General features: G+C 48.0%; 1 protein-coding gene across 1 annotated transcript; it reads left to right on the top strand.

The window, feature by feature from the left end:
• The first annotated feature begins 8 nt into the window (after window positions 1–8).
• On the top strand, window positions 9–27717 carry SLC45A3 (solute carrier family 45 member 3). Its single transcript, XM_051998526.1, has 5 exons — window positions 9–65; window positions 17100–17517; window positions 20415–21197; window positions 21559–21824; window positions 25940–27717. The coding sequence occupies exons 2-5, from the start codon at window positions 17346–17348 to the stop codon at window positions 26372–26374; spliced, it is 1656 nt and encodes a 551-aa protein (XP_051854486.1). The 5' UTR covers window positions 9–65; window positions 17100–17345; the 3' UTR covers window positions 26375–27717.
• The last annotated feature ends 172 nt before the right edge of the window (window positions 27718–27889 follow it).

Consider the following 27889-nt stretch of genomic DNA (forward strand, 5'->3'; position numbering starts at 1 on the left):
GGGGAGGGGGGCAGTTCTGCACGCGCCGAGCGGGGCCCGGGGTGACAGCCGCGCGCCACGGCCAGGTAGGAATGAGCCCCGCGCTCTCTCCGGGGAGAGGGTCTCCGGGTCGGAGGGGGACTAGAGACGAATGCCCCAGACTCCTGCAGAGGCGCGTGCTTTGCCCCCCGCGGGATGTGGGGCTGCCTGCCCCGTGGGGGAGCTGGAGAGAGTCGGCCGGCTTCGCCGGCGCCCTCCCTGTTGCCCGACTCCGCGCCGTGCACGGCGGGGCGCGCCGGGGGCAGCGCTGGGCGCCTCGGTATTCGGTCCCCCTTAGTGGAGAGCTAGGAGGCACCCCGGGTCCCAGACGCTCCAGGCCGAGCGGTGGGGGGGCGGAGGGGCTCCTCCCCGGGGACTGGCGCTGGCCAGTTGCACACTCGTTCCTGTTGCAACCTCCCGCGTCAGAGTTTTCTTTGGAAAGTTGCATTTATTTTCTTCCCTTGTTTCTGCCTCACCGGAAAGGGGGAGGATGAGTCACCGCGGACGCTCACAGTCCCGGGCACTGGGGGCGCAGGGGAAGGGGCTCGGCTCCCGTGCGCGGACTTCGGCGCCCGGGCAGCTGCAAGGGGTTCCTCGCGGGCGCGGGTGTGAAGCGGAATCCTTTTGGGGGAGTTCCCAGGGAGCCCCTCAGGAAGGTCTCGGGTCACCTAGGGGAGCGCTCCAGCCGAGGCGGGGTACCCCGGCTCTAGCCGAAGGTCCTTGGGGGTGACCCCAGCCGTTTTTTGGAGCTTCGTTCCCCTTCTCTGGAAAGAGGGCCAGAAGGAGGGGGAGTAGAGAGAAAAAAAGAGGAAGCCTACCCCGGGCTTGGGGTTAGTTAGTGCGGGGATGGAGAAGGTACCCAGGAAGAGGTCCTGGGACAGGTGCATCTGCAAAGTGCATCCCGGAATCCCCCGCCTCTGCAGCCCTGCCCTTGGCCGCCCAGCTGTAGCCCTTGGGTCAGAAGGGAATTTTGGGACCTCCTGCAGGGTGTTCCCCAAGGGATGCTGCCAGGCTTCCCCTTTCTCCTTGTGCTCGTCCCTGACCCCAGAGAACGTGCATCTTTGACTTCTACCTTAGTCCCTCCCGGCTACATAGAATTCTCTGCTGGCTGACCTCTCTTCACCCCTTCCCCTAGGGCCAGGGTCTCCGGAGGGGGGCTGGTCACCCGGGGAAGGTGCTTGCAGTTGGAGGTGAGGAGGAGTTTGGCTTAGTGGGTACCTGAGGTGAGGGATCACTCTTCAGCTGTTGCACAGACCTGATCCCGTGAAACCCAGGCTAAGAATAGCCCTGGGACTGGGCTCATTCTTACTCTCTCCCCTGGAACAGGGTCAGAGTTAGTGAGTCCACTTTTCTCACAAATCCACCTTTCTCATAAAGCCCCAGCACTGGGCTTATTCTTATTCTGTCCCCTGGAACAGGGTCAGAGTTAATGTACTTTTCTCATAAATCTATCTTTCTCATAAAGTACTAGACTCATTCCTACTCGGTCCCCTGGAAGAGGATCAGAGTTAGTGAATCCATTTTTTCTTATAAACTGAGAGATGGCATTGGGATGGGATTTCAAGAAGGAGGTTTCTGTTCGCCTTGGATCTGACTAACTAGAGAGGTCAGATTATGCTCACTGGCTTCAAGAGGGATACAAGTTTCCTGCTTGGGAGAGGCAGATTGTCAATGACTGAAGAATTAGAAAAATGTATGATGGGTTAGGAAGGCATTGAGAAATCTCAGGAAGATAGAAGCAATCCAGTATTGTTTTGGTGAGTGGGATTGTTTAATTGACTAACTGGCTAATTTGTACTTTCCTTCTCTACCTTTATCTCCTAAATATACACATATCTCCCAGTTTACTCTAGTCTGGCGCTCCTTTCCTGAAAGAGGGTACTGGGAGAATAAAGTTTGAGTCACCAGGATGAGTCTGGAGGTAAAAATACAGCTGTGGAAGAAAAGTACAGCTGTGGAAGCACAGGGCCCCAATTTGGGTGTGTGTGTGTGTATGTGTGGGGTGGGGGTAGTTTTCCTATATACTCATGATCCACGTGTAGTGAGCTCCTTCCTTCTGCCTTCTCTGAGTAACTAGCAGAACTGAGGGAAGGAGAAGGAAGAAATGAGAAATCCTGGAAGAGAAGGGGAAGGGAGAACAGGGCAGAGAAGTCTCTCCCAAGGTCATTTGAGCAGCTGTGGGATGAGTATGGGCATCCCTGTATAGCACACTGGGGAACACACTCCTTTCTTATATGGACCAAAGCTTCCTCCAAATCCTCCCACCCTTCTTCTGGTTGTCTGTACTTTGGCACAGACCCTGGAATTATGCATATGATTACTTGGTGTTCTAGGTACTGATAGTGAATTTAAAGGCCACCCAGTCAGCATTCAGGATTGGGTCATCTGGCTGTTTTCTAGAGAAGCCTGGATTCCACAGATGAAGCTTGCTAGTCTCTCTCTCTCTCTCTCTCTCTCTCTCTCACATATACAGAGCTATCTTTTTTTTTTAATTTTATTTTATTTAATAATAACTTTGTATTGACAGAATCCATGCCAGGGTAATTTTTAACAACATTATCCCTTGCACTCGCTTATGTTTCGTTTTTTCCCCTCCCTCCCTCCACCCCCCCCCCAAGATGGCAGAGCTATCATTTTTAAAGGATTTTTTAAAAAGAAATTTTCTTTTTTCCAAATTCTGAATTTAGCAAACTATGGTTTAAGGTTTTTTAAATCACTTTATAATCTCATTTTATCTTCACAAGAACCCTAGGAGGTGTTCCTGTTACCACCTTTACTTTAAAAATAAGGAAATAGTGGTTAAGGTCACACAGGGAGTATATGAAGCTAGATTTGAATTCAGTGTGACCCCTGCCACCTACCTACCTTCACAAGTGACCCTGTTAGCCTATAAATACATAGGGCTCATATCCCAGCAAGGGACAGCTAAGTGATACAGTGGGTAAAGTGATGGGCCTGGAATCAAGAAAATTAGTTCAGATACAGCCTCAGATACTTCCTGTTTATGTGATCCTGGACAAGTCACTTAACCCTGTTTGTTTCAGCCCCTCATCTGTAAAATGAGCTGGAGAAGGAAACAGCAAACCACTCCAATATCTCTGCCAAGAAAACCCCAAATGGGGTCATGAAGGATCAGATATTACTGAACAACAACAGCCCAACAAGAGACTGACCTTAGGGGCCCTGCTGTAAATCCTTGGCCTAGCACAAATATGGCTTAAATCTTTTGTCCCTTCTGGGCACAAAGTCTCTCTTATAAAAGTAATTTTGATAACAATCTTTTCTTTTAGTGTTTTGAGTTGATATATCTCTCTGGCATATATGATCTCATTTGAGGGGGGATAGTAATAAACATTTATTAAATACTATGTGTCAGGAGCTGTGCTAAGAACTTTTCCCAAATATCTCATTTGATCCTCACAACTACCTAGGTTGTGCTCACCTGTTATGCTCACCATTTTACAGATGAGGCAAACAAATTAAATGACTTGCTCAGAGTCATATGGCTACAAGTGTCTGAGGCCAAATTTGAACTCAGCTTTTCCTAATTCTAGCTTGAGTGCTGGCTGTATCTATTGCAACACCCAGCTGCCTCCTCCGAGTTCACTCCCCACTATGGAGGTTCAGCCCACTCATGTCTAGGATTCTTAGTAGTGGATGGAGAGCAGAAATGTTTAAAGACTCTTATCTTTGACTGCCCAAAAGGATAAAAGCTGGGTCTGTGTAACTCTAAAACAATGCTGTATGCACCTGAATGCTTGAGGATAATAGGAGGACTCTTTAGGATCTGGTCATCATCTTTCCATCAAGAAATTCTGATGGTTTTTTTTTTAATTATTAAATGTTCTGCCTTGTGCTCCATATTTATTTGTGACATATTTATTTTTAAGGCAAACAGGGATGGGTTCTCTTCTCTGTAAAAGCTATATGACCTCATACAATTTTACTCTCAAGGCCTGTTTGCTCACCTGTAAAATAAAAGGGCTGAGCTCAGGAGAGCACCTTTGGTGTAAGTAGAAAACATTGAATTTGGGTTCCAAGCCTCACATTTGAATACCTGTTATATCATGTGGCTTTGGGAATCATTTTAGCTATCATGGAGGATTGTGGTAAGGATAAAATGAGAAATTAATCTTACTTTGGATATTGTGTTATAACAAACTTGAGAAATTAATCTTACTTTGGATATTGTTTTATAACTAATTTGAGAAATTAGCCTTACTTTGGATATTGTTTTATAACTAATTTGAGAAATTAATCTTACTTCGGATATTGTTTTATAACTAATTTGAGAAATTAATCTTACTTTGGATATTGTTTTATAACTAATTTTTTTACATTGTATATGGAAAGGAGAAGAGACTTTTTGATATCTTTTTCCCAACTTTCATCCCTCGGCTATCCTGCTTTACTTATTGATGTCCAGAATTGAAACTCAGCCTTTACTTTCTTCTAACAACCAGTGGCTCTGATCCCAGTGATGTGAGGGTGGGGATTGGACCAGTTGGTGCCAGCTCCAGTCCTCTGAATGTTGGTACCACTGCTCCCAGCAAGAGAAATATGTGTTGAGCTTTGTCCAGTGTATTAATTGTGCCTGGAGTAGGAGGGGTGGAGGGTGGGAATGTTGTTTCCTGGGGTTGGTTGTTGAGCCATCATGGGCCTGTCTTAGCTTATAGATTCTTTACTGCCCTTCTGGCAAGGAAAATCAATAAGTTTACCTTATTTTCCCCTGACTTGGGAGGACTTGGTGTTTCTTAATTGGGATTATCCCTAACTGTCCTAGCTAGGGAGCAAGGTTGAGCCAGAAGGCAGAAAGTTGAGTCATTTTTCTGTAGTCCACAGTCTCCCTCACTTCCTAATATCAATTGCCCAAAGGGAAGGGAATAATTTGGGCAGCAATACACTAGCTTTCTCTTTTCCTACACATCATGTTGTTTTCCCCCTCTCTTATCACAGGTGTACTTTGAGTTGGTAAACATCCCAGGAAACTAAGCAGTCACTCAAAGCCCTTCCCCAAAGGAAAGTCCAAATTAACTTCTTCCTTTTTGACAGCTGGGCTTGCACTGGGCCCCTGAAGCAGCTGAGAAATTGCCACAGAAGTCCAAATCTGTCCCTACATTCAAGTATTCCTTCAAGTGCATCCAAGAAATAGCAGGCAGCATTGATCAGTGGTCTTTCCTCCTCCTTTGGGAACCAAAGTACCATTTATCTTCTCAAAATTGCAAAGAGTTCCTGGTGATAACAATAATATTGCTAGGGATTCATTGTCAGGTAGGATATGAGATAGAAGATATTCTAGCCCAGTGGTTTTCAAAGTATGGTCTAGAGAATCCTGGGGATCTCTGAAACCCTTTTAGAGGGTCTACAAATTCAAAAATAGTTTTTATTTCCAATATGGTAAATGTCTATAAATATAATCCAGATAAACAAAAACACTTTGGAGAGATCCTCAATAATTTTTAATAGGATAAAGATACTGAAAAAAAAAAAGTTTGAGAACCACTGTTCTAGCCCCTGTGTTACTACTGAGGGCAATATAAAGAATAGGATATGATATTTTCTCTCAAGGAACATTATAGACACTATTTGGGAGAGATGAGATTAACACACCTGAAAGTCACTATCATATGGATCAAATGATGTGTTTAGGTTCAAGGGTGAGATCATTAGGGCTAGACTGTCACAGAGGAGCTTGGAGTTGAACTTAAAGGATGAATGACATTTGGATAAAATGGGGGGGGGCATCAGTGAGCATAATGAGACTCTTAAAAGATGTCCATATTCTCAAGCATGTCAGCTCTCTGCTGATATCCTGATCCTGGCACTAACTATAGAAGGAATACCTATGGAAAAAAGCATCTCTGCTTTCTTGCTGTGTGTGACTTTGGGTAATCTGACAGCTAAGTGGTACCTGGAGTCAGGAAGACTTATCTTTCTGGTAATTGACCCTGCACCAGTCACCTAACCCTATTTGCCTCAGTTTCCTCATCTACAAAATGAGCTGGAGAGGGAAATGGCAGATCATTTCAGTGTCTCTGCTAAGAAAACCCCAAATGGGATCGTGAGGAGTCCGATATGACTGAAAAATGTCCGAACAATAAGAAAAGTCTTTGGTTTCCTCATGTGTAAAGTAAGGGGATTAGACCAGATGATCTCTAGAATGTCTTCCAGCTCTAACATTCTCTCACTCTGACCCTCGTGGAGTCTGTGGAAGATTGGTGTCTGGGAGCACTGACAGGTGGCCTCTCCCTCGGGAGGAGGGGTACCATTTATCTCCTCACAACTGCAGAGATAACGGCGATGATAACAATAATACCACTTTATCCTTTTTCAGCAGCCTCCTTTCCTCCCGCCCCAGCTACTCACTTGATTTATGTCAAATAATCCTGCGGGTTAGACGCTATACAGGTGTGTGCACTTGGCAGTTGGGGCAGATGGTGAAGAGCACCAGGCCTGGAGTCAGGAAGGCCTTGGATATTTACTGGCTGAGTGACCCTGGACACTTAGGTCCTGCCTGCCTCAGCTTGCTCAGTTGTAAGAAATGGGACTGGTGCTCAGGGCTGTTGGGGGATCAGATGGATAGCATCCATAAAGCCCTCCCTCGGCACAGGGCCTGGCCCCGCCAGAATGCTCTGGGCCTGTGCTGCTCGTCACTGGGGCTCCGAGAATGTGACTGGCCAGGACCGTGGGCTTTTTAGTGGGAGACCTGTCGTCGGAACTCGGGTCTCCTGGCTCCCATGTGGGAGTTCTTCGGTGTGGGTCTTCCCTCCACCATGCATGCCTTTGCTAGAGTTATTTTGGTGATGGAGCATCTTTTACCCCATATCCATTCTGTCTGTTTGTCTCTGTGGATCTGCGTCTCTGAATCAGAGTTTCTCTGTCTCTCTCTGTCTCTCTGTCTTTCTCTTTCTCTCTGTCTCTCTGTCTCTGTCTCTCTCTCTCTGTCTCTGTCTCTGTCTCTGTCTCTCTCTTTCTCTCTCTGTCTCCCTCTCCACCCCAGACATTTCTTCAATGCCATCCTTTATTTTCATCCTTGATTTTCATGCCTGATTCCTTCTTTGTAATTTGTTGTGATTTGCTAATAACAATAACCGATATCCACATACCACTTTGAACATTTTAAAATTTTTCTTCTGAACATCCTGTTTCACCCTAACAGCAATGATGAGTCCAGCATTCTGTTGCTATATACTACTTCCCACTAGATCACAGGCATATGTTCCTTGTATAACCGCTTTGGAAACGGGAAAAGGGACCATGAACATAGTTATTATTCAGTCATTTTTCAATTGTCTCTGTGATCCCATTTGGAGTTTTCTTGGCAAAGACATTAGAGTGGTTTGCCATTTTTTTTATCCAGCTGATTTTACAGATGAGGAAACTGAGGTAAAGGGTGAAGTGATTTGTCCAGAATCACGGCGTCTGAGACTCGGGAAGATGTCTTTCTGGCTCCAGGCCCAGTGCTCCATTCACTGAGTCACCTGGCTGCCCCAAGAGTAGATTTGGATATATTTCTCAGCATTCTTCTGGGGTGCCTATGGGCTGATGGGATCTTGGCTTGAGTGGAAAAACAAGGGTGTGGAGGGGAGCCCTGCTTTTCCAAAGGGTGGCTAGGTTTGGGGGGGAGTCTCCTGGGGGATTCTCCTAAGCTGCAGGACGCCTCCTGACCTGTCCTGGCGGAGATGTTGGGGAAGAAATAGAGACCCTTCCTCTTTAAGGGCTCCCCACCCACCCTTCGGCCGAGTTCTAACCCAAGTTCTCCTGAATGCACCATGGTTCTAAATGGAACCGAGTGGGAGTCAGAATGGGAGCGACCTTCCCACTGACCCGGGTTCGAGGCCATCTGCGGATGTTGGTTTACTCCTCTGTAAAGTGAGGTGGGTCCCACCCCCTGCTGCCAGATAAAGGCTGTGTAAGAGACGATTATCCCCCGGCCCAGCCCTCTCATTTAGGTCCGGCCGGCCCTGTCTCTGGACAGCGAGAATTGACTCATCCACCGGCTCAATGACAGGTTCCCGGAGCCGACCTTCCCCTTTCAGGGAAGGGAAGGAGGAGGGGTGCCAGGCCTGCTGGCCGGGGAGGCAGAGCCAGGGGCCTGCGGGGGTTCGGGTTTCACTTTTGGGGGGTGGTGTGTGTTGGGGACTGTCTCTCCAGCCTCTCGCCTAAATGGAAAGTGCATTTGGCTAACTGACCTCTTCTGGGAAAAGAGCCCGGCCGGGGAGGGGGGGGGGGGGGGAGGAGCGCTGTTCTGCCCCCAGATGTCCCCCCTCCCCCAACAAAGAATTCCAAGTACCCTTTGACCCGCAGCATTATATCGGTGCCTGGGCAAAGAGTAGACAGGTGATGGGGAGGCAAGCCAAGAAGCCCTCCCGCACTTGTCCGGCTTCAGACGGCTTCCCCTCCCCCTTCCCCCGGAGCGGGAGGGCAGGGGCAGCATCCAGGGCATCTCGGCCGGCTGGAGGCTTGTGCCCCATCGAAGCCTCCCTCGTTCCGAGACTGGGAGCCATGACGGTTGCCTGGGGGGCTTCATGTGATGCTGAGGGAGGCACTGGTGCTCTCCGGGGCTAGAGGGGTGGGGAGGGAGGGTCCTAGGGTTGGAGAAAGGCGACGACTGCCCCGTGCATCCCTGCCTGCCCGCTGCAGCTTTTACCTGCCGTTTCTGGGCACAGGGGAAGCCTTGGCAGGGGGTCCCAGCTCTGGGGACACATCCCCTCGGGACCTCCCAAAGGAGTCTCTGCATTTGGACTGACACCTCCTGGTTCCTGCTTAGAGGGCAAGCACAGGGAGGACTTGGGGGAGCCAAGGTGAGACCAAGGCCAGGGTCTTTGGCCCAAGGGGCTGGTGGAACCCCCAGGGAGAAGGCCGCCCTCCCCCTCCCCTCGGACCTTGCCGAGCATTTGTTCCCTTTGAGGGGCTGGGTTTGGGCTCTCAGACAGGGCGACAAAAGCAACTTTCCTCCAAGCTGCTGCCACCTGTTGGGTTTTCACACATCGAGGGGAGGGGGAGGGGTGCCGGGAATCCGATGCCCTTTTCCCAGTGGCTCTTGTGTCCTCCCCTCTCCCGCCAACACCCCCCCCCCCAGCCCCAAGGATTCACTTTGCTCTTGACAGGGCCCCGGAGTGGGGGGGGGGGGGGCAGGTCAGTGGGAGGCTGAGAGCAGCTGGGAAGGGGAGCATTGAGTGGGAAGGGGCCGGCGCTGGCAGGCGGGGGGAGAGTTTGATGGATTACTTTGCAGGCCGGGAGGCTTTTCCCTAATCCCCCTTTGTATCCTGGCCTGCAGCCCCCTCGCTCTCCCCTGACAGGCCGCTCAGCAGAAGCCTCCCTGTCCCTCGGGAAGAAAAGGCAGCTCAGCGGGGTGAACGCTAAATCCCCAGCCTCCGAACCCCGCAGGGGGGTGGAGAAAGGGGGGAGTGTGTGGTGGGCTTTTAAAAGGGGGGCATGGGTCTGTCTTCCTTCCACCTCCTACCTCAGCCCTTTGGGCCACCCCAGTATGGGGTGGGGGGGACTTAATTCTTTTTGGGGTGGAGAGTTTGGAGGCTGAGAGTTGGATGTCCAGTCCTTCTGGGGAGGGAGCAGGGTCTAGCTGTCCAGGGACGGGTAATGTGGTGGAAAGAACATTGGACGTGGGGCCAGAACCTCCCAGCTGACCTTGGACAAATCAAAAACTCAACTTCCCCTCCTGTAAAATGGGCGTCCTAATAGTCAAACCAACCTAATATTCAAATTTCTAAACTTTAAGTCGCTATTATGTAAACGGAAACTGTTAGAAGCCATTGACAATACAACTGAACTTCTGCTGGTGGTCTTTCTTCACTGCATAGAGTTATTATTGTGGAGGGAGTTTTTGTTTTTTCTTTTTGGGAGGAGATGAGGTGGATGGGATTGGAAAAAGCAATGGGGAAGAGAGCCTTGCAATGGGTCTCTTTCTCCCCCTTCCCTCCCGAGAGAGCTTTTGAAAAGTTTGAGGCTCAAGGAATCTCTTGGCTTAGCCAGGACGGGACAGAGCTCCCTTCACCCCTCTTTTTTAAGAGGCCCCGTCTCTGCCTCCCACCTCCCTGCACACAAATTTGGAGCTCTCCCCCTACTTGTCATTGCTTTGGGACCCCTCCCCCTAAGTTTTACAGGGCGGCTTTCAATGATATGCCAGGAAATTTGATTGGGGAGAAGAGGGCGAAGGGGAAGCTTTCTCTTGAAAAGCCCAGGAGAAAGCCGTCTTCCATTGTGACTGCACAGAGAGAGGGGTCATGGCATAGGGCATCAGCAGCTTGGAGCTAGGGATTGCCCATTTGATGTGTCTTGGGGAGGGGGTGGGAGGATTCAGGGTCTAGATAAAGAGGCTCATAGAATCATTGTACGAGTGGGGGTGGGGGCTAGCCGTGTCTCCTTTTCTTCCTGCCCCCCAGGCTCTGGCACATGCTAGTCTTTATCAGCCTGAGTAGGGAAAATCACTGAGCTCTACCCTCCTGCCCTACCTGAGTGCAGCAAAGCAATCCTGCGGTGGAAAGCCCTCAATGCCTTCTTTATGCATCTGTCCACACTTCCCTGGGGTCCGAAGCTTTTCTGCCCCCCCCCCTTCCCCCCAGCTCCAACATTGCCTTTTGAAGTTGGAGAAAGTTAGAAAGTTTAGGTCAAGTTCGTTCCTTTTCCTCGCTGACCTTTCCCCCTTCCTGGACCAGAGATGCTGTGGGGATGGTTTTAGCCTGGAATCTCTTTGATCTCCCAACTGTGGATGGTGGAGTTCAGAGTGCTGGGCAAGGTAAAGGGGAAGGGTCCTTATTTCTCCCCCTTTTGACAGAGCCAGAGACCAGAAGGGCCAGAGCTTCTTTGTTTCTTACTTGGTTACCCCTCAGACCTAGATCTCTTCTTCTGATAGGGAAGAAGGAGCTGGGTAGACTAGCTCATGTGTGTTTGGTGGAGGAAGGTTTGGGGGTGAGAAGAGTTCTAGCTTCCTCTGATTTTTTTTTTTTTTTTTTTTTTTACAGATGTGTGTGTGTGTTAAAGTCTCAGTGAGTCAGTGTTAGGGATGCTGATCCAGGACTAGGGCTGCAGTTGGACCTTCTCTTCCCTGAGCACTCTGACTTTTTTCCTCAGTGGTCAGCCCAATTCTCTCCCTTCCTGTTCTGTCTCTTCCCCCCCCCCCCACACACACACACTCCAGCCCACTCCCCTCCCTCTACCCCACTTCTTCTCTCCTTCCTCTCCAGGTGAAAGCCGGAGTTGGTTGATCTTCCTGTTGATCTTTTGTTTGCCAGATGGGCAGAGCAAGACAAGGGAAGCCAGGCAGCTGTGCTGGAGACAAATGTCCTCTGAGGCTGAGAGGAAAGGGCAAGGAGCTAGGGAATCCCCTGCTAAGGAAAGCCTAGGAATGCCAGCTGATGAACGATGGAGGGGTTTCTGAACCATGGAAAAGTACATGAGCAGGAGCTAGCTCTTTGGGGCTCATTTTCACACCTCTTTGCCTTGTTTAGCTGGAGTCCCAGAGCTGGGCTATGAGAGCTTGGAGAACCAGGTGTGATGCTTGGAATAGATCTGTCTGGGGGGAGCTTGGAGCTCCTCAGTTCTAATTGATTTGTTCTATTTGTACTTTGCTTAAAAAAACCCAACACCAAAACAAAAACCTCTCAGAATAGAAAGAAGGCAGTTCTTAACAGTTAAATCCCTGAACCCTTCTCTCTGAGGCATACTTACCTCTAGGTGAGAGGCAGGACTGACTCCTTAATTTTTATTATTACCATATCCATCCTGACTCTTGGGGCACCTGGGGTCACCAGGATTCTCTTTAATGCTTTTAATAAACTCCTAAAGGCAAGATCAAGCTAATTTTTAAAGCTAGAAAATCAAAGGAAAAGTAAGATAGAAAATATTTAATAAATGTTTATTGTTTAATAACTAAAGTGAGTGATTCTCTCGATCAGTAAATTGTTAGAATTGGAAAAGACTTTTAGAGTTTACTAGTTCTTCAAGGGGAGGGACTAAGGAGGTTTTATTTTTATTTTGTTTGGTCTGTTTTCCTGTAGCTTAGTTAGAATGGCTGTCTAGCACTAAGTAGGCACTTAAATGCTTGCTGAATGTAGACAGAAATTGTGTGTGTGTGTGTGTGTGTGTGTGTGTGTGTGTGTGTGTGTAGCAAGATTGTGCTGTGGACCTCTTAGGCAATTTGGTGAAGAGATAGACTGACCCCTTTTCAGAATAGTGTTTTTTAAAAAACAACAAACCATAATGGAAAAAAAAAAGGCTAAATTCAGAGGTTAGTGAAAGTAAAGGTGTAATTTTTTCTCCTTTCAATTCACCAACTCCTTGAAAAGGGGGTAAGTGGATCCCAGGTGATTGTCTAGGCTAACCTTCCACTATAATTTTCTCTTTCAAAAAATTCCTCCTTCTCTTCCACATGAAAAAAACTGGCTGGCTTTGAGAAAGTCAAGTGGTTTGACCAAGATCCCATAGCTAGTTAGTGGTACAATATATACTCTAAAGCAGGGCTTCTTAAACTTTTTCCACACTCAACCTCTTTTCATCCAGCAAATTTGTACACGATCCCAAGTACATAGGTATATGAAATGTGTACAAACCAAGCGTTTATTGATAATAAATCATAATTTCACAACCCCCACACTTTAAGAACCATCTCTCCCCACCTTAATTTTTTTTTTTCAGATGAGAAAACAGGCTGAGAGAGGGTCACACAGGAGTGAGTAGCAGGATTTGAAACTCTGGTCCTCCTGATTTACACGCCCAGCGTTCTTGCTGACAAAAAAGGTGGGGGAAAGAGGATTTGGGGTAGTGACAGTGCTTCTGAGTTTGGCAGACAGTCCTAATCTGCTTAACCCTTCTGATGGGCTTTGATTTTTCTAAGACCCAGCAAAGGCCCCGCTGGATATCGACACTGGGGAATACTGTGCCCACTGCCATGAGATAGGGGGAGAAAAAAATCCCCGTGGTACTAAACTCACTATCTGGAGAGCCGAGAGGGCGGCCCCGACAACCAAAGAATTGAGGGGGGGGTAGAGAAATCGGGCCAGGATTGTGCCTGCCTCTTTCCTACTTGAGTCTTCGATGAGATCCTCACCTGGCCCAATCCCCGGGGACCTAGGGGAGAGCCGGGTGGGGTGGGGGAGGGGCGCGGGAGTGGGGAGGCCGGGAGCCCGCGCCGCTCCCTCTCGCCCCTTCTGCACCTCCCCTCGGCTCCCCGGCCCCCGAAGCCCCATGGACGGCCGAGGAAGGATCCGGCTGGATGCGGAGATTGGCAGGAGAGGGAGTGGGAGAGACGAGGAGAAGGTGGCAATGTTTGCTGGAGGAGGGCAGTTTATTTTAAATAGCAAGGACTTTGGGGAAGGGTGGGCCTGGGCTGGCAGAGCTTCTGTTTGCTCAGGGAGGGTCATTCCGTGGGAAATGTGAAACAGGTGAGTCCCTCGGTCCTTCCCGGAGCAGAAGGGGGGGTTGGAGCCGAGCCGGAACTCCGACTTCCTGGAGTCCGGACCCCCCTGGGTCGGAGGAGGCCGGGCCGGGCTGGGCTCTCCTCTCTGGAGGAAAGGGGTGAAGGAAGGATGAGGATGCTCGAGGCACATGGGGAAACCGGGGCAAAACCTTGGGGCGCAGTGATCGCGCCCCCTCCCGAGAGAAGGCGGCTCTAGAAGGCTGGCTGCCGCTTTGCTGCAGACCTGGGGCCCCCTTATCCGTCTGCTCTCTTGGATGCGGGCTGGACGCCCCTCCAAGCCCTGAAATGCTCCCGAGGAGGAAGGAGCCTGGGAGTAAGCACTCAGCCCAGGCACGGAGCCTTCCTTCATTCGTTCTTCACTTAGAATGTATTCATCTGCTTTCGGGGGCGGCAGCGGGACAGCGTCCAGCCGGAGGGCCGGGTTCACACCCCACTGCAGACAGCCGGTGGCCGTGTGACCTTGGCCAACTGTCCCTCCCCAAGGTCCCCTACTTTCTTTAAGGCACCTTGCTGGGCGCTGCGAGGCGCGGGGAAAAAATGGGAAAAGTGGCCCTCTCCTTCAGGGAGGTGCCATCCTACCGAGAAAGCGAGGGAGGTGGGGACCGGCTTTAGACCGATAAGAGAGATGAACATCTCGAGTGGTCAGGGAAAGCTCTCCGGAGGAGGTGGTTCTGGAGCCAAAGAGGGAAGGAGGGGAGATCTAGACAAAGGGGGCCCTGGCTGTAGAAGATAAATGGTGAGAACAGTAAATTAATCTAATGAGAAGGAAAGGCCGACTGGGGCCAGATAAAGGGCTTTCAGCACCAGGAAAAGGCGTCTCTAGCTTAGTTTAGAGGCAATAGGGAGACACTCCATGCATTATCCTTTGGCTAGGGGTATTACATGCTTGGAGTTGTGCTTTAGGAATAGGGTTTTGACAGCTGTGGCATGTGGATTAGAGCGGGATCCCCAAAAAGGGTCTTGGATTTCTCTCTTGCCGCCTCAGTGACTTTGGACAAGCCCTTTAGCTTGTGTGTGTATGTCTCTGTCTTTCTCCCTTCTCTTCTCTTTTCTCTTTCTCACTTTTCCTTCTTTCTTTCCTCCCTATCTACCTTATCTTCTCTCTCACTTTCTCCTTTCTTCCTCAATTCCTCCTCTTTTTTCTCTCTCTTCTCTCTTCCCTTCCTTTCTTCTTCCCTCTCTTCCCTTCCTCCCTCTCTTCCCTTCCTCCCTCTCTTCTCTCTCTTCCCCTCATTTTCTGTCATCTGTAAAATGAGATTATTGGACCACCTTCAAATCTATAATCCCATGCTTCAGTTAATTCAGGCCAAGAGATGAGGGCTTGACCTAGGGTGGAAAAAGCATTTTTGTCCAGTTCTGTCCAACTTCATGATCTCATTTAGGGTTTTCTTGGCAAAGATACAGGAGTGGTTGGCCATTTGTTTCTGCAGCTCATTTTTACAGATGAGGAAACTGAGGCAAACAGAATTAAGGGACTTGCCCAGGGTCACACAACTAGTATCTGAAGCCAGATTGGAGTCTCTCTGACTTCAGGCCTGTTGCTTGATCCATGGCACCACCTAGCTACTCAAAGAAAAAGCATACATTTTGTCAATGTAGAGATCTGGTCAGTGGGAGAGATTGGATGAGTCTGAAGCTGTGAAATGGAGCTACTGAAAGGACACTGGTGTCATCCAGAAGTAGGGAAGCTTAGAGAAAAGGCAGGAAATCTGTGTGTATAAAGAGAGTTTTAGCCCTAGTTCTATTAGCATAAAGTCCCTGCTATGTGCAGCACACTGATTGGTTTAGCCCTTCCTGGATAGAAAATCCTATGTCCATGGGCTCAGGTCACTGAGCCCCTGTTTAGCGTCAGAAGAGTTAAATGACCTGCATGCAGGTGGACCTCTGGGTCTTGGAACACCTGGGGATGCAGAGGAATAAGGACTTTTGAAGGCAGCCAACATATCCATTTGGAAGGATAAATATGTAAACAGAGCCCTTGGTTTTGTACAGATTTCACAATCCATAAGTATTCAAAGGAATTGAATTCCAAGGCTAGGCAAGTCTAAAAATGTGGTAAATTGAATCTAATTAGATTGATGAGGGGTCAGAAAGAAGGGTTCTTGGAGGGACTGGAATTTGGCCCGGGCCTGGAAGGATGGATGGATATTCCTGGAGATAGTAAGAAAATAAAAGTGCGCCCTTTCCTCTTACTTCTACCCTCCACCCCCAAGCTGAGGAGAATGGCAGAGCTTCAATTTTTACTAAGTCCTTCAGGTCTCCCAATATTCCTGATTTCTTTCCCCCTTTATATGGATCCTAAAACAGCTGGTACCTATTCCATAAAGCGTGTGTCATACAATACAACGTATGGTGGGTTCCCAGTGATTATGAGTCAGCGCAGAGATGGGGTTGGGAAAGTACATTTGGATCCCTTAGTGGGAACTCCTGCAGAGAACAAATGTTCTGCTGATGATTACTGGTCAGAATAGGAATTGGGTGGGAGAGGAGGGCACTGTGCCAGACTCAGGGGGTTTGGGGCGTCACAGGTGTTTCCAGGTTGTGTGGTTGAGATCAGGTCCCTGGAAACAGCCCCAGAACTGTTATGGGAATGTTTCTTCCTCATTAAAACAGCTTCCTCCAGAGACATTTTAAAGTACAAGGCATCCCCAAACCAAAGTCTTTTCTCTATTACTCAACATGAAACCCCTCTTCTACTGCTAGGGTGAGAGAAATAAGAAATGCTGCTTACAGTCACAGAAGGGGTTTCAAAGCAGTCTAGCTTTTGGAAGTACAAAAAGGATGGGAAGTTGAGAGTTCAGGGGGAGTCCACAACAAACCCATGGAGCAGCTCAGGAGCAGGGGTGGGAGGGGTGATGGTAATGGGTTAGGGAACTGGGAATTCAATAGCCTTATTTCCCATATTGATAAGAAAGAACCATTCCATGAGAAATCCAAGCCAGAAAATAATTACAAACCATTTCTTTTTGAATGTGGAATGTATTATAGGATTTTTGTTTTGACAGTTGATTTATCTTTCTAATGAAAGCAGTTTTAGTCTAATATTAAAATGTATCTGTATTTTCTGATGGATGGATGAATAGTGAGGAATGTGTTTGAAAATCAGTACATTACAAGGGGAAGGGAACAAACATTTATTACGTCCCTACTAAGTATTAGGCACAGTGCTTATACAGATTACAAATATTGTCTCATTTAATCCTCATAACCCTATGAAGGAGATGCTATTATGATATAGTTAAGGAAATTAAGATAGACAGGGGTTAAGTGATTTACCTCTCTGAGTAAGTGATTTAACTATTTGAGGTCACATTTGAACTCTAGTTTTCTTGACTTCAGACTCAACACTCTTCTGGACCACATTGCTGCCTAAGAGGCAAGGAAGACTAGTCTAGAATAAACTACGTGGTATAGATTGTAGATTTTTAACCTGGAGTCTGTGAACTTAAAAAAATTTTGTTTCCTTTATAATCATATATATTTTATTTTTATGCATTTAAAAACATCATTCTGAGAATAACTTTGTAGAGTTTATCAGACTGGTCAAGGTATCTTAAGACACACTTAAGAACCCTCTGGTATAATGACCAAAAGTTTGCTCTCGAGATTTAATCATATTCCATATGTGCTCTGGTCTGCCTTCTAGGATCAAAACTGCTAAGATGTGCCCACATCGAGGATTCTTTCTGCCACAGGACACTTGCCGTGGTCAAGGAAACCGAGCCTGAAGCAGGGTAATGGTAGAGATGAGGGGTTCCTGTGTGAGCCAGAGGCAGCTGGTGGCTGAGCGCAAGAGGAAAGGTCTGGGGGCCTGCAGCATAGCCCAGCCTTGTTCCTGCTCTGTCATCTAATTCACAGTTCCCATACCTCCCACCTTTTGATCTGGTGGGCCATGGCCCAGAAGCTGTGGGCCACCAGGCTGCTCCGGCATCGGAAGACCCAGCTCCTGCTCGTCAATCTGCTGACCTTTGGTCTAGAAGTCTGTCTGGCTGCAGGGATCACCTATGTTCCACCTTTGCTCCTGGAAGTTGGGGTGGAAGAGAAATTTATGACAATGGTCTTGGGTAAGTTATCTCCCAAATCTTTTTTCTACTCCATTCTGTTGACTCTTTCCTATCTTTAAATTTCATCAGGGCCTTGGTTTCCCTCCCTAACCCAAGGGAAAACCCTTGACGCAACAAGGACATCTGCTGTTCTTGCTGAAAGGGAAGTAGGCTTGTGCTAACTACATGGATTTTATGTGGTTTTCATGTCTGGTGGGTGAGTGGTACCCAGAATGCCATCATGTCCATCCTAGACATTACTGTTCTGGTAATGCTAGTTTGTAAAAGATTCTTGAGAAAAGTGAAGAATTTTTTTCAATTTTTCAATTTTTTAAATTAAAACTTTTTATTTTTTAAAATATATGCATGGATAAAAAAATTTTTTTTTACCCTATTGGCTTTTAAACAGATTTTATTCATCTTATTTTTACAATCACTTCTCTCTTTCTCCCTCTCAGAAAGTCATCCCTAATAATAAAGCATTTTTAACAGCAAAAAGGAAAAATAAATTCAGTAAAACCAAATATCACATTAAAAAGGTCTAATAGTATATGCAGCTTTCCATACCATGGACCCTCATGTCTGCAAAAGACTGGGACCCAGGATGTCTTTTCAAATCATTTATTTGGTCTTTATTTCACAAAATTAGTTTTTCGTTTTGTTGTTGTTGGCAGTTTTTTCTATTTTTAATGTTAATCAACAACAAGCATCTGTTAATTATTATATGCCAGGCACTGTCCTGGGAATACCAAGATAAGAATATCTCTTCCCCCCTCCCCCAACCTATGTTCTCTGGAAGTATTATATATATATATATTATATATAAGTGTGTGTGTGTGTGTGTGTGTATACATATATATATGTGTGTGTATACATATATATATAATATGTATACACACACATATAAAAGTAATATATATATTATATAGAGAGAATGTTCTAGTCCTTAGCACAAATATTAATTTCCTTTGTCTGCTTATTTCACTTTGCATCAGTTCATAGAAGTTTTTCTGTGCTTCTATAGATTCATCATATTCATTATTTCTTCACAACACAGTAATATTCCATTACATTGAGGCTCACAATTTGTTAAATTATTCTCTGAATGAAAAATATCCATCTATCTTGTGGAAAGATTAAAAAAATTAATCTTACTTTTTTCAATAAACAAAAATCTGAAATTTTCTCCCTTTCACCCCCTCTCCTTCCCTCCCTTCTTCTGTTTTAGGTAGAAAAACTCCACTTCTGTTACAAATATGTACAACTGAGCAAAACAAATGACCCAATTGGCCATGTACTCCTCTCTAAGGAAAAAAAAAAGTATTTTGATTCTGTACTGAGCCTTTGGTCTCTTTATCAGGAAGTGGTTGGTCTGAGTTCTCTAACCTCCAGGGCGATTATTATTATTACATTGATCATCATTCCTAAGTCTTTCAGAGTTATTTGATTTTAAAATATTAGACTTTGAATAAATTGTTCCCCTGGTTCTTCTTACTTCTCTCTTTATCAATTCATACAAGTTTTTAAGTTTCTCTGAAACTATCCCCTTATCATGTCAAATATTTTCCTGAAGCCTTTTTTTCATCCTAATACAACTTGCCCAGATTTCTCCCTTATAACAAAGAAACAAGTAAGCAAAAACACGAAACACACGGATTATGTATTTTAGGGGTCCACTTATGACCCCCTTTCACTTGACAAATTTTTATTGTGACCCTGAGTATATAATTATATAAAATAGGTATACAAATCACATATTTGCTGATGATGAATCATAATTTTGTGACTCTCCCACACACATTTAGTTATATGACCTCAAATAGGGTCATGACCCAGAGTTTAAGAAGCTTTGCTGTATTTAATGCGCTCTACCCTTTGTCTCCAACCTCAACTGATTGGGGACAGGTGACCAACAAGCACTTTTTAAGCAGCTGCTGTGTGCCGGGTACTTTGTTAGCTTCTGCCTGGAAGGAGCCTCACAAAGTGCTTGTGAGCATCCGCAAGATTAATTCTATGAGAGAACTTTTGTGGGGAGCTGCACTAGCAGCTTGAGTGTCAGAAAAGACTTCACAGAACACTCTGAACAAGGTTATTTCCTTTAACCTGCGTCTGAGTGGTTTTCTTTTGTTATTGTGATCATTGTGAATGCTGTTCTCTTTGGATCAGTTCATACGAGACTTCCTGTGCTATCATCTCTTCACTTATGACGCACAGATGGAAAATTTATCTCAGCTGATAAACTCTAAAAAAGGGATGGGCAAGCAGCAAGCAGCAGGGACTGAATATACATATGTCTGTGTGAATGTGCATCATGCATATACACACGTGTCATCTTATATGAAATAAATATGTGTATATACATATGTATGTATAGAACATTTCTCAGCTGATAAAGTCTAAAAAAGGGATGGGCAAGCAGCAAGCAGCAGCAACTGAATATACATATGTCTGTGTGAATGTGTCATACATATACATACACATGCATGTCATCTTGTATGAAATAATGTGTGTACACACATGTATATGTACAGAGCATTTCTCAGCTGTTAAATTCTACAGACGGGATGGGCAAGCAGCAGCAACTGAATATACATATGTCTGTGTGAATGTGTGTATATCATGCACGTACATATACATGTATGTTATCTTGTATGAAATAATGTGTGTGCATACATGTATATGTACAGCTGATAAATTCTACAGAAGGCATGGGCAAGCAGCAAGCAGTAGGAACTGAATATACATGTGTTTGTGAGTGTGTATATGTGTATGTGTGCACATATATACACACGTATGTTATTTCTATGCCATGAACGTGTGCATGCAGACACACATGCATGTTGTCTCGCATGCCTTCCGGGGCAGGGAAAGCCCAGTGCACAGTCCCCGCTGACCCCCACCCCGTGGTCTCTCCTCAGGCATCGGCCCAGTCCTGGGCCTGGTATCTGTCCCGCTCCTGGGCTCGGCCAGTGACCACTGGCGCGGGCGCTACGGCCGCCGCCGCCCCTTCATCTGGGCGCTGTCGCTGGGCGTGCTGCTGAGTCTCTTCCTCATTCCTCGAGCAAGCCGCCTGGCCGGGCTGATGTACCCGGACGCCCGGCCCCTGGAGCTGGCCCTGCTGATCGTGGGCGTGGGGCTGCTGGACTTCTGCGGCCAGGTGTGCTTCACGCCGCTGGAGGCCCTGCTCTCGGACCTGTTCCGGGACCCGGACCATTGCCGCCAGGCCTTCTCCGTGTACGCCTTCATGATCAGCCTGGGCGGCTGCCTGGGGTACCTGCTGCCGGCCATCGACTGGGACGCCAGCGCCCTGGCCCCTTACCTCGGGACGCAGGAGGAGTGTCTCTTCGGCCTGCTCAGCCTCATCTTCCTCACCTGCATGGCAGCCACGCTGCTGGTGGCCGAGGAGGCGGCCCTGGGTGGGGACCCCCCTGAGGGGCTCCCGGCGCTGGTGGCGCCTTCCCGGTGCTGCCCGTGCCGGGCCCGCCTGGCCTTGCGGAACCTGGCCGGCCTGCTGCCCCGGCTGCACCGGCTCTGCTGCCGCGTGCCCCGGGCCCTCCGGAGGCTCTTCGTGGCCGAGCTGTGCAGCTGGATGGCGCTCATGACTTTCACCCTCTTCTACACGGACTTTGTGGGGGAAGGGCTGTACCAGGGGGTGCCCCGGGCTGAGCCCGGCACCGACGCCCGGAGACACTATGATGAAGGTGAGGCGTTCTTGGCCCTCTCTGGGGGAGGGGGCGAAAGAGGAACTGGCTGTGGGAGCAAAAGCTCGGGCTGCCAAGCCTGTCGGCTCCTTAAGCAGTTGTGCCACAGACTGGGGCATCCCTCCTAGCTTAGGGCGGACCCCGAGACAAGGGGGGACAGACTTTTAATCAAATAAAACCTTCCCAGGGCACAAAGTGAGGTTGCTCGGATGCCTCGCTGAAGCAAAGATTAGGGCTTTCCAGTTGGGAGGGAGAGGGGGAAGGGGTGACTCCCTGAATTCACTCGGAGTGTGCAGATAGTCCAGGGGCGCGGAGACAATCACCCAGCCTGACTTTGCCTTTCCTTCCCTGTTGCTGGCAGGCGTGCGCATGGGGAGCCTGGGCCTCTTCCTGCAGTGCATGATCTCCCTGTTCTTCTCCCTGGGGATGGACCGGCTGGTGCACCGCTTCGGGACCCGGGCCGTGTACCTGGCCAGCGTGTTCGCCTTCCCGGTGGCTGCTGGCGTGACGTGCCTGTCGCAGAGCGTGGCCGTGGTGACCGCTTCAGCCGCCCTCACGGGCTTCACCTTCTCCGCCCTGCAGATTCTGCCCTACACCCTGGCCTCCCTCTACCACCGGGAGAAGCAGGTACGGCCTGGGGGGGCCCTCTGACCCACAGCCCAGGAACAGTCACCAGGGGAAGCCCGAGGGTCCCCCTTTCTTACAGATCCTTGGGGACTGGGTAGGCAGCTGGCTGGGGGCTGGGCTCCTGCAGGCTGCATCCTCTGGGGGTCCGGTGGGGTGAAGGATGGGGGGCAGTGGGGAGATGCTCAGAGAGCGCATCTGGACCGCATGCTGGAAGGCGGAGGAAAGGACCTCTGCTGTAAGGGGACTCCGGGGTCCCCATTTTGTGATTGATGAGTAGATTCATCTATCAGGGAGGGAGAAAAAGGAGTGGGTGCTTTAGCCAACAGCCTAGCTCCGGCAGCCCTAAGGCTGACCTGAGGGGTGGGGAATAGCCCAAGTGTTTCTGACCTTTTCTTCCTAGCTTTTCTGCCTCTTTTCCTTTTAATTCTCTTTTCCTTCCCTCTGTTACTTCCTTGCCTCTCTCTATTCTCCCCCCTTGACATCCCCCATTGCAGAGCTCCCCAAGCACCCCCTCAGGAGACTAACCCACCTGATGCGTTCGATGGTCTGGGCACTGCTGTAAGTTGGGACATCTCCCACCCACTCCTTCTCCTAATAACCCCTCTTGGGGAAGCCTTTTTCCCAGAGCTAGAGGCAGGGCCTGGTATCCAAAAGACCTGAGTTCCAATTCAACTTCAAGGACTTAGTAACTCTAGAACCTGGGATAAAGTGTTTCCCTCAACTTCCCTCAATTATAGGGATAATTATAGCACCCACCTCACAGAGTCGTTGTTAGAATAAAAAACAAGATATTTGCTTAACTGCTTAACATAGTGCCTAACACCCACAGTAAGTACTTAATAAATGCCTGTTCCTTTTTTTTTCTACCCCTTTTCCCCATCCTTCCACTGAGAAGGCCCAGTAGACTGGTTCTGCCTGAGGGGAAGAGCAGAGTCCAAAGGATAGGAAGAACCCAGGCCATGTGCCTGAAGAGTTCTTAGGAAAATCGAGAGACAGCATTTAGCACCAAAACTCCTAAGTAGGTGCAGTGAATTAAAAAAAGGGAGCAGGATGCCAAGGAAAGATGGGTGCCTCCAGAATCTGAATTAAAATCTGCCTTAGAAACATTCTAGTGGCGTGACTTGGGCATGCTCACTTTATCTATTTTTTAAATAAAAATAGCTTTTTATTTTTCAAAATACATGCAAAATTAGTTTTCAGCATCTACCCTTGCAAAACCTTGTATTCCAAACTTTTCTCCCTTCCATCCCTAGTCAGCCAACAATCCAGTATAGGTTAAACATGTGCAATTTTCCTAAAATATTTCCATACTTATGCTACGTAAAAAATCAGATCAGGAACAGCTAGACGTCGCAGTAAATAGAGCACCAGTCCTGAAGTTAGGAGGATCTGAATTCAAATCAGATTTCAGACACTTAATACTTCTTGGCTGTTTGACTCTGGGCAAGTCACAATCCCAATTGCCTCATCCCTCCAAAAAATTTTTTTAAAAGAAAGAAAAAATCAGATCAAAGGGGGGAAAATGAGAAAGAAAAAAGTAAACGAGCAAACAATAACAAAAAAAAGGTGAAAACATCACGTGATCCACACACTCAGTCGCCATAGTCCTCTCTGGTTTTAGATGGCTCTCTCCATCACAAGTCTACTGGAATGGGCGCACTTCCTTTAACTTTCCGGGGTCTCAATTTCCTCATTTGTAAAAAAACAAACAAAACAAAAACAAAACCAGGTTAAATTTAGTTCCCTCTTGAGTTCCCTTCCAGCTCTACAGCCATGATCCCATGATCTTTATAGATGAAAATATGACCAAATCTCAATTATCAGCACAGGAAGTAGTCATTTTGAGTTTCTTTGTGGCCAAAGTCTTTAGAATATCTCACGTTGTGGAAACAAATTAGTGTGGACTCGGGGAATATAGACTCAGTTTCAGATCTGTCTGATTTAGATAGAATGGGGCCAGCTAGGTAGCAATGGATAGCGCACCAGCTCTTGGAGTTAGGGAAACCCAAGTTCAAGTTCAGCCTGGACAATAGCCATGGGACCCTGGGCTAGTCACTTAAACCTGATTGCCTTAAAAAGAAAAAGACACATAGAAAGACATAGTTCTTCCCAATCAGCTTCCATGTCTCCAAAAAATGAATTGTAATCGCCAAATGACAATTAAAATCTATTTGTGAGCCGACCATTTGCTTATCAACTACATACAGTAGAAAGGTTCTCTACTTGAAATTGTCCCTTCTTAGGGGCAGCTAAGTGGTGTGTGGACAGAGTACCAGCCCTGAAGTCAGGAGGGACCCCGTTCAAATTTGGCCTCAGACACTTAACACTTACTAGCTGTAACTGTGGGCAAGTCACTTAACCCCAATTAACTCAGCAGCAACAACAAAAACTACCAACTTTTGATTTTTCCATACAGTCTTGGGTCAGTGAGGAACAAGGGACAATTTCTTTCTTTCTTTTTTTCCCCTGAGGAAATTGGGGTTAAGTGACTTGCCCAGGGTCACACAGCAGGAAGAGTTAAGTGTTTGAGACCAAATTTGAACTCAGGTCCTCCTGACTTCAGGGACTCGATCCACTGTGCCACCTAGCTGCCTCAGAAGTTGGTAGTTTAGTACAAAATCAGTCAGCAAGCATTTTTAAGCACCTGCTGTGTACCTGAGTAAATCACTTAATCTGTGTCCCAGGCAGCTTTCTAGGACCATAATGTGTAAACAGATGCTTTATGCAGATAGATCTCAGTGTCATCTGCAGCTCTTACACTGACTTCTTCCACCAGCACCCCTTCTTCCCCCTGAAAACAATGTGCCAGGCTGGCATGGGGAAGAGGAGAAGGGACAGAAAAGAAACTTGGACCCACCCTACGTACCTCTCCCCAAGGGGCAGCCCATGAAAAGGTGGGCAACAGCTGCCCTTCTCCCTCTCTGTCTGGACAGGCTGCCCTCTTGTGGCATCTGAGCTTGAAGATTGGGGTTAAAGGGGGGGATGTGTGTGAAAGATTGTGCTGAGTAAAGAGTTTCCCTTTGGCTCGTAGAGGCCCTCATCTGCCTCTCTCAGCCTCCTGTTCCTTCTGCCTTTTGCCGCAGAAGGGATTCATTCTCGTCAGGACTAGAAGGCAAGTCTGGTGATCACTGGATGTCTGGCCTGGTGGTCCTAAATTTCCAGCCTTCTCCTGTGGTAGAAGGAAGCTTTACATTAGGTTGGAAGGGGGTGCTTCCCCAGCCCACCCCTCATAGAGGGGCAGAAGGTCTGGCTCTGGAACTATCACATGCCTTCCTCTGTATCCCCCACCTCCATTGGAAGCCCCATTGTACCCCAGCTCTTTCCTTGAGTTCCCAACAGCTCTCTGATGCTACCTAGTGTCAACCTAAGTTGACCAAGATTGGAGGAGCTCCCCCACTCAGAACAGCCCGTACCCCAAGATGATCCCTAGGCTTTGGGGATCCAAGCAAAGCTTATCCCAGAAGTGAACTCTCGGGGAGGGATGATAGGGTCTCCTTGGTATTCTGATTAATAGCTTGAGGGCCGGGAAAAGGCTAGCTTAGTGAGAAGGGTTTGTAAAGGGATAGGATGGGGAAGAAGGTAGCTTCTGATTTAGCTCCTAAGGCCCCATTTTTCTGTTCTCTTGCCATTGCTTTTTTTCTCTTGCTTTTTAATTTTCTTACCTGTTCCATAAAGTTTCCCAAGGCTTCCACATTCTTCCAGGGTTCTGTTCTCTTCTCATATGGGTAGCTGGCCAAGTCTAATTTGACATGAGAACAGGTGTGTTCTCACTTCTCCTTTGCCAATGTCAGGAGTTCTGGGTAATGGTAGTGGTCCTTCCTGACAGGAAGGGCCAAACACTCTCTACCCCTACCCCCTTTGTTGTGAAGTTCCCATTTCTCCCCCCACTTAAAAATAGGCCCATACAAAGACTGGCCACCCTGGGAACCCCTCTCCATTTTAAAATCAAACTATAAGTTCTTTCAAGGCCTGTTTATTATGTTTGGAGCCCTGATGACTGATTTCTGTCTTTTCATGCTAGGTTGATCCTTCTTTAGGGGGTTATGTGTGTGTGAACTCTGGGGTATTGAGTTAGTTTACACTAACTCTCTCTCTCCCCACTTCCTTTTTTCCAGGTATTCTTGCCCAAATACAAAGGGGACACAGGTGGCAACGGCAGCGGCGACAGCCTGACCACCAGCTTCTTGGCAGGCCCCAAAGCTGGGGGACCCTTTCCCAATGGACATTCGGGGGCTTCCAATACCGGCCTCTTCCCTTCCTCACCCCCTCTCTGTGGGGCCTCCCCTTGTGATGTGTCGGTGAGGATGGTGGTTGGGGAGGCGGCGGATCCCGGGGGCCCGGGCCGGGGCATCTGCCTGGACTTAGCCATCCTGGACAGTGCCTTCCTCCTCTCTCAGGTGGCGCCGTCTTTGTTCATGGGCTCCATCGTCCAACTGAGCCAGTCGGTCACAGCCTACATGGTGTCGGCAGCAGGCCTTGGGGTGATAGCCATTTATTTTGCCACTCAGGTGGTATTTGACAAAAGCGACCTGGCTAAGTGTTCCATCTGAGTGTCTCCTGATCCTCGGAGAAGGGCCAGAGCCAGAGTCTGCCCCCCTTTCCATTTTCCTCCCGTCCCTCTAATTCTGTCCTCCCCATTCCCACCCTGTCCAATACAGGTCGGGATCATAGCTCAGCCCACCTAGGGTTTCTCCCTTCCCTCCTACTTGGAGTCTGGGGGGGCTTAAAACCCCATTCCTGTCACTGCCCAAGTGTGGTGGGGCAGGTGTTTGCTGCCTCCCTATGGTGTGAAACACTTAGCTGAAGAGATAATTGATGAGCAATCAAAACTGGGGAGCCCTGGGGGGTCTTAAGTTCTGGCTTCTAATTGGGGGGGCTGGAGTACACAGTGGGAGAAGGTACTTTTTGGGGGGCCTCACATGAGTCTATAGGATCTTAGGGATAACAGCTAAGATCCAGAGTCAGGATAGAGGAGAAAAAGGGTTTATTTGGAACCAATCAGAGAGGCCAGTTCCTCCTCTTCCTGCAAAGCTATTTAATGTTTCTCTTCTCTGAACTTAAGAGGGATTTTCCTCCTGAGGCTGCTGCTGCTTAGGATGTTTTAGCCTGGAACTCTCCCTTGCCCCCAACCCCAAGATTGGTAAATGTGAAACAAAATGCCTTTTTCATGAGACTTTTGCCCAGACCCCACCGTCCCCTCCCACCCCTCATTTGATCAATATCTGGAAACTCTTCCCCATTCCACTGGCAGGACTTGGGTTTCTGTATTTAACACCAGCACCGTCGACAGACTTAACTTATTCACCAGAATAGGAGGCCTCTACCCAGTGGGCTTAGAGTTCTTAGATCTTCCAGGGACTGGTACCCTGCTGGCTGAGCCAAGTCTGTCCTTCCAGGTTCTAGAAACTAAGGATGTTGCAGCCGGTTATCCGAGGCTGGTCTCATAAAATGGTTCCTACAGTGCCTTGGCGTATGTGCCCCTTTCGACCTTCCTCACTTCAGCATGCACTACTTTCTTTTAGCTTTGGCCGGACGCGGCAGCCCGCTGCATCCCTCCTCAGCAGCTCCACTGCCTTGGTTCCATCCCTAACCGTGAGCTTGAGATCCGTTTTCCTTGGTACTGGGACCCCTTCTGCTCCCACCCCCTCAATGTGTTGCCCCTAGGCCCCTTGCCTATCTCAGCTCCACAGGGCATGCACTGTGCCATGGGGGACACAAGATCTCAGGAGCACCCCTGCCTGGGCCAGGAGGTCTTACCTCGGGGGTGTAAACGCTATTTGCAATAATGTTTTGTGTCTTATTTATTTAGCTAAGTGAATATTTTGTACAGTGTGTAAGCAATCAGAGTATAAAGTTTATTAAGGTGAAATAAAGAAGCTTCTTATATATTTAATACGGATATTTAATATAATTGTGGATATTTGTGTTGTGTGTGGGAGGGAGGACCCTTCCACTGCCGGACATTGAGAACAGAATTTACCATTCATTTTTTTATTTGCACTTTCGGTGCCTGCAGGTCGCGGATCCTCCCAGTAGATGGTGCCATACACCATCCCCCCCCCCCC

The sequence above is a fragment of the Antechinus flavipes genome, chromosome 4 (assembly GCF_016432865.1).
Source record: "Antechinus flavipes isolate AdamAnt ecotype Samford, QLD, Australia chromosome 4, AdamAnt_v2, whole genome shotgun sequence".
NCBI lineage: Eukaryota > Metazoa > Chordata > Mammalia > Dasyuromorphia > Dasyuridae > Antechinus > Antechinus flavipes.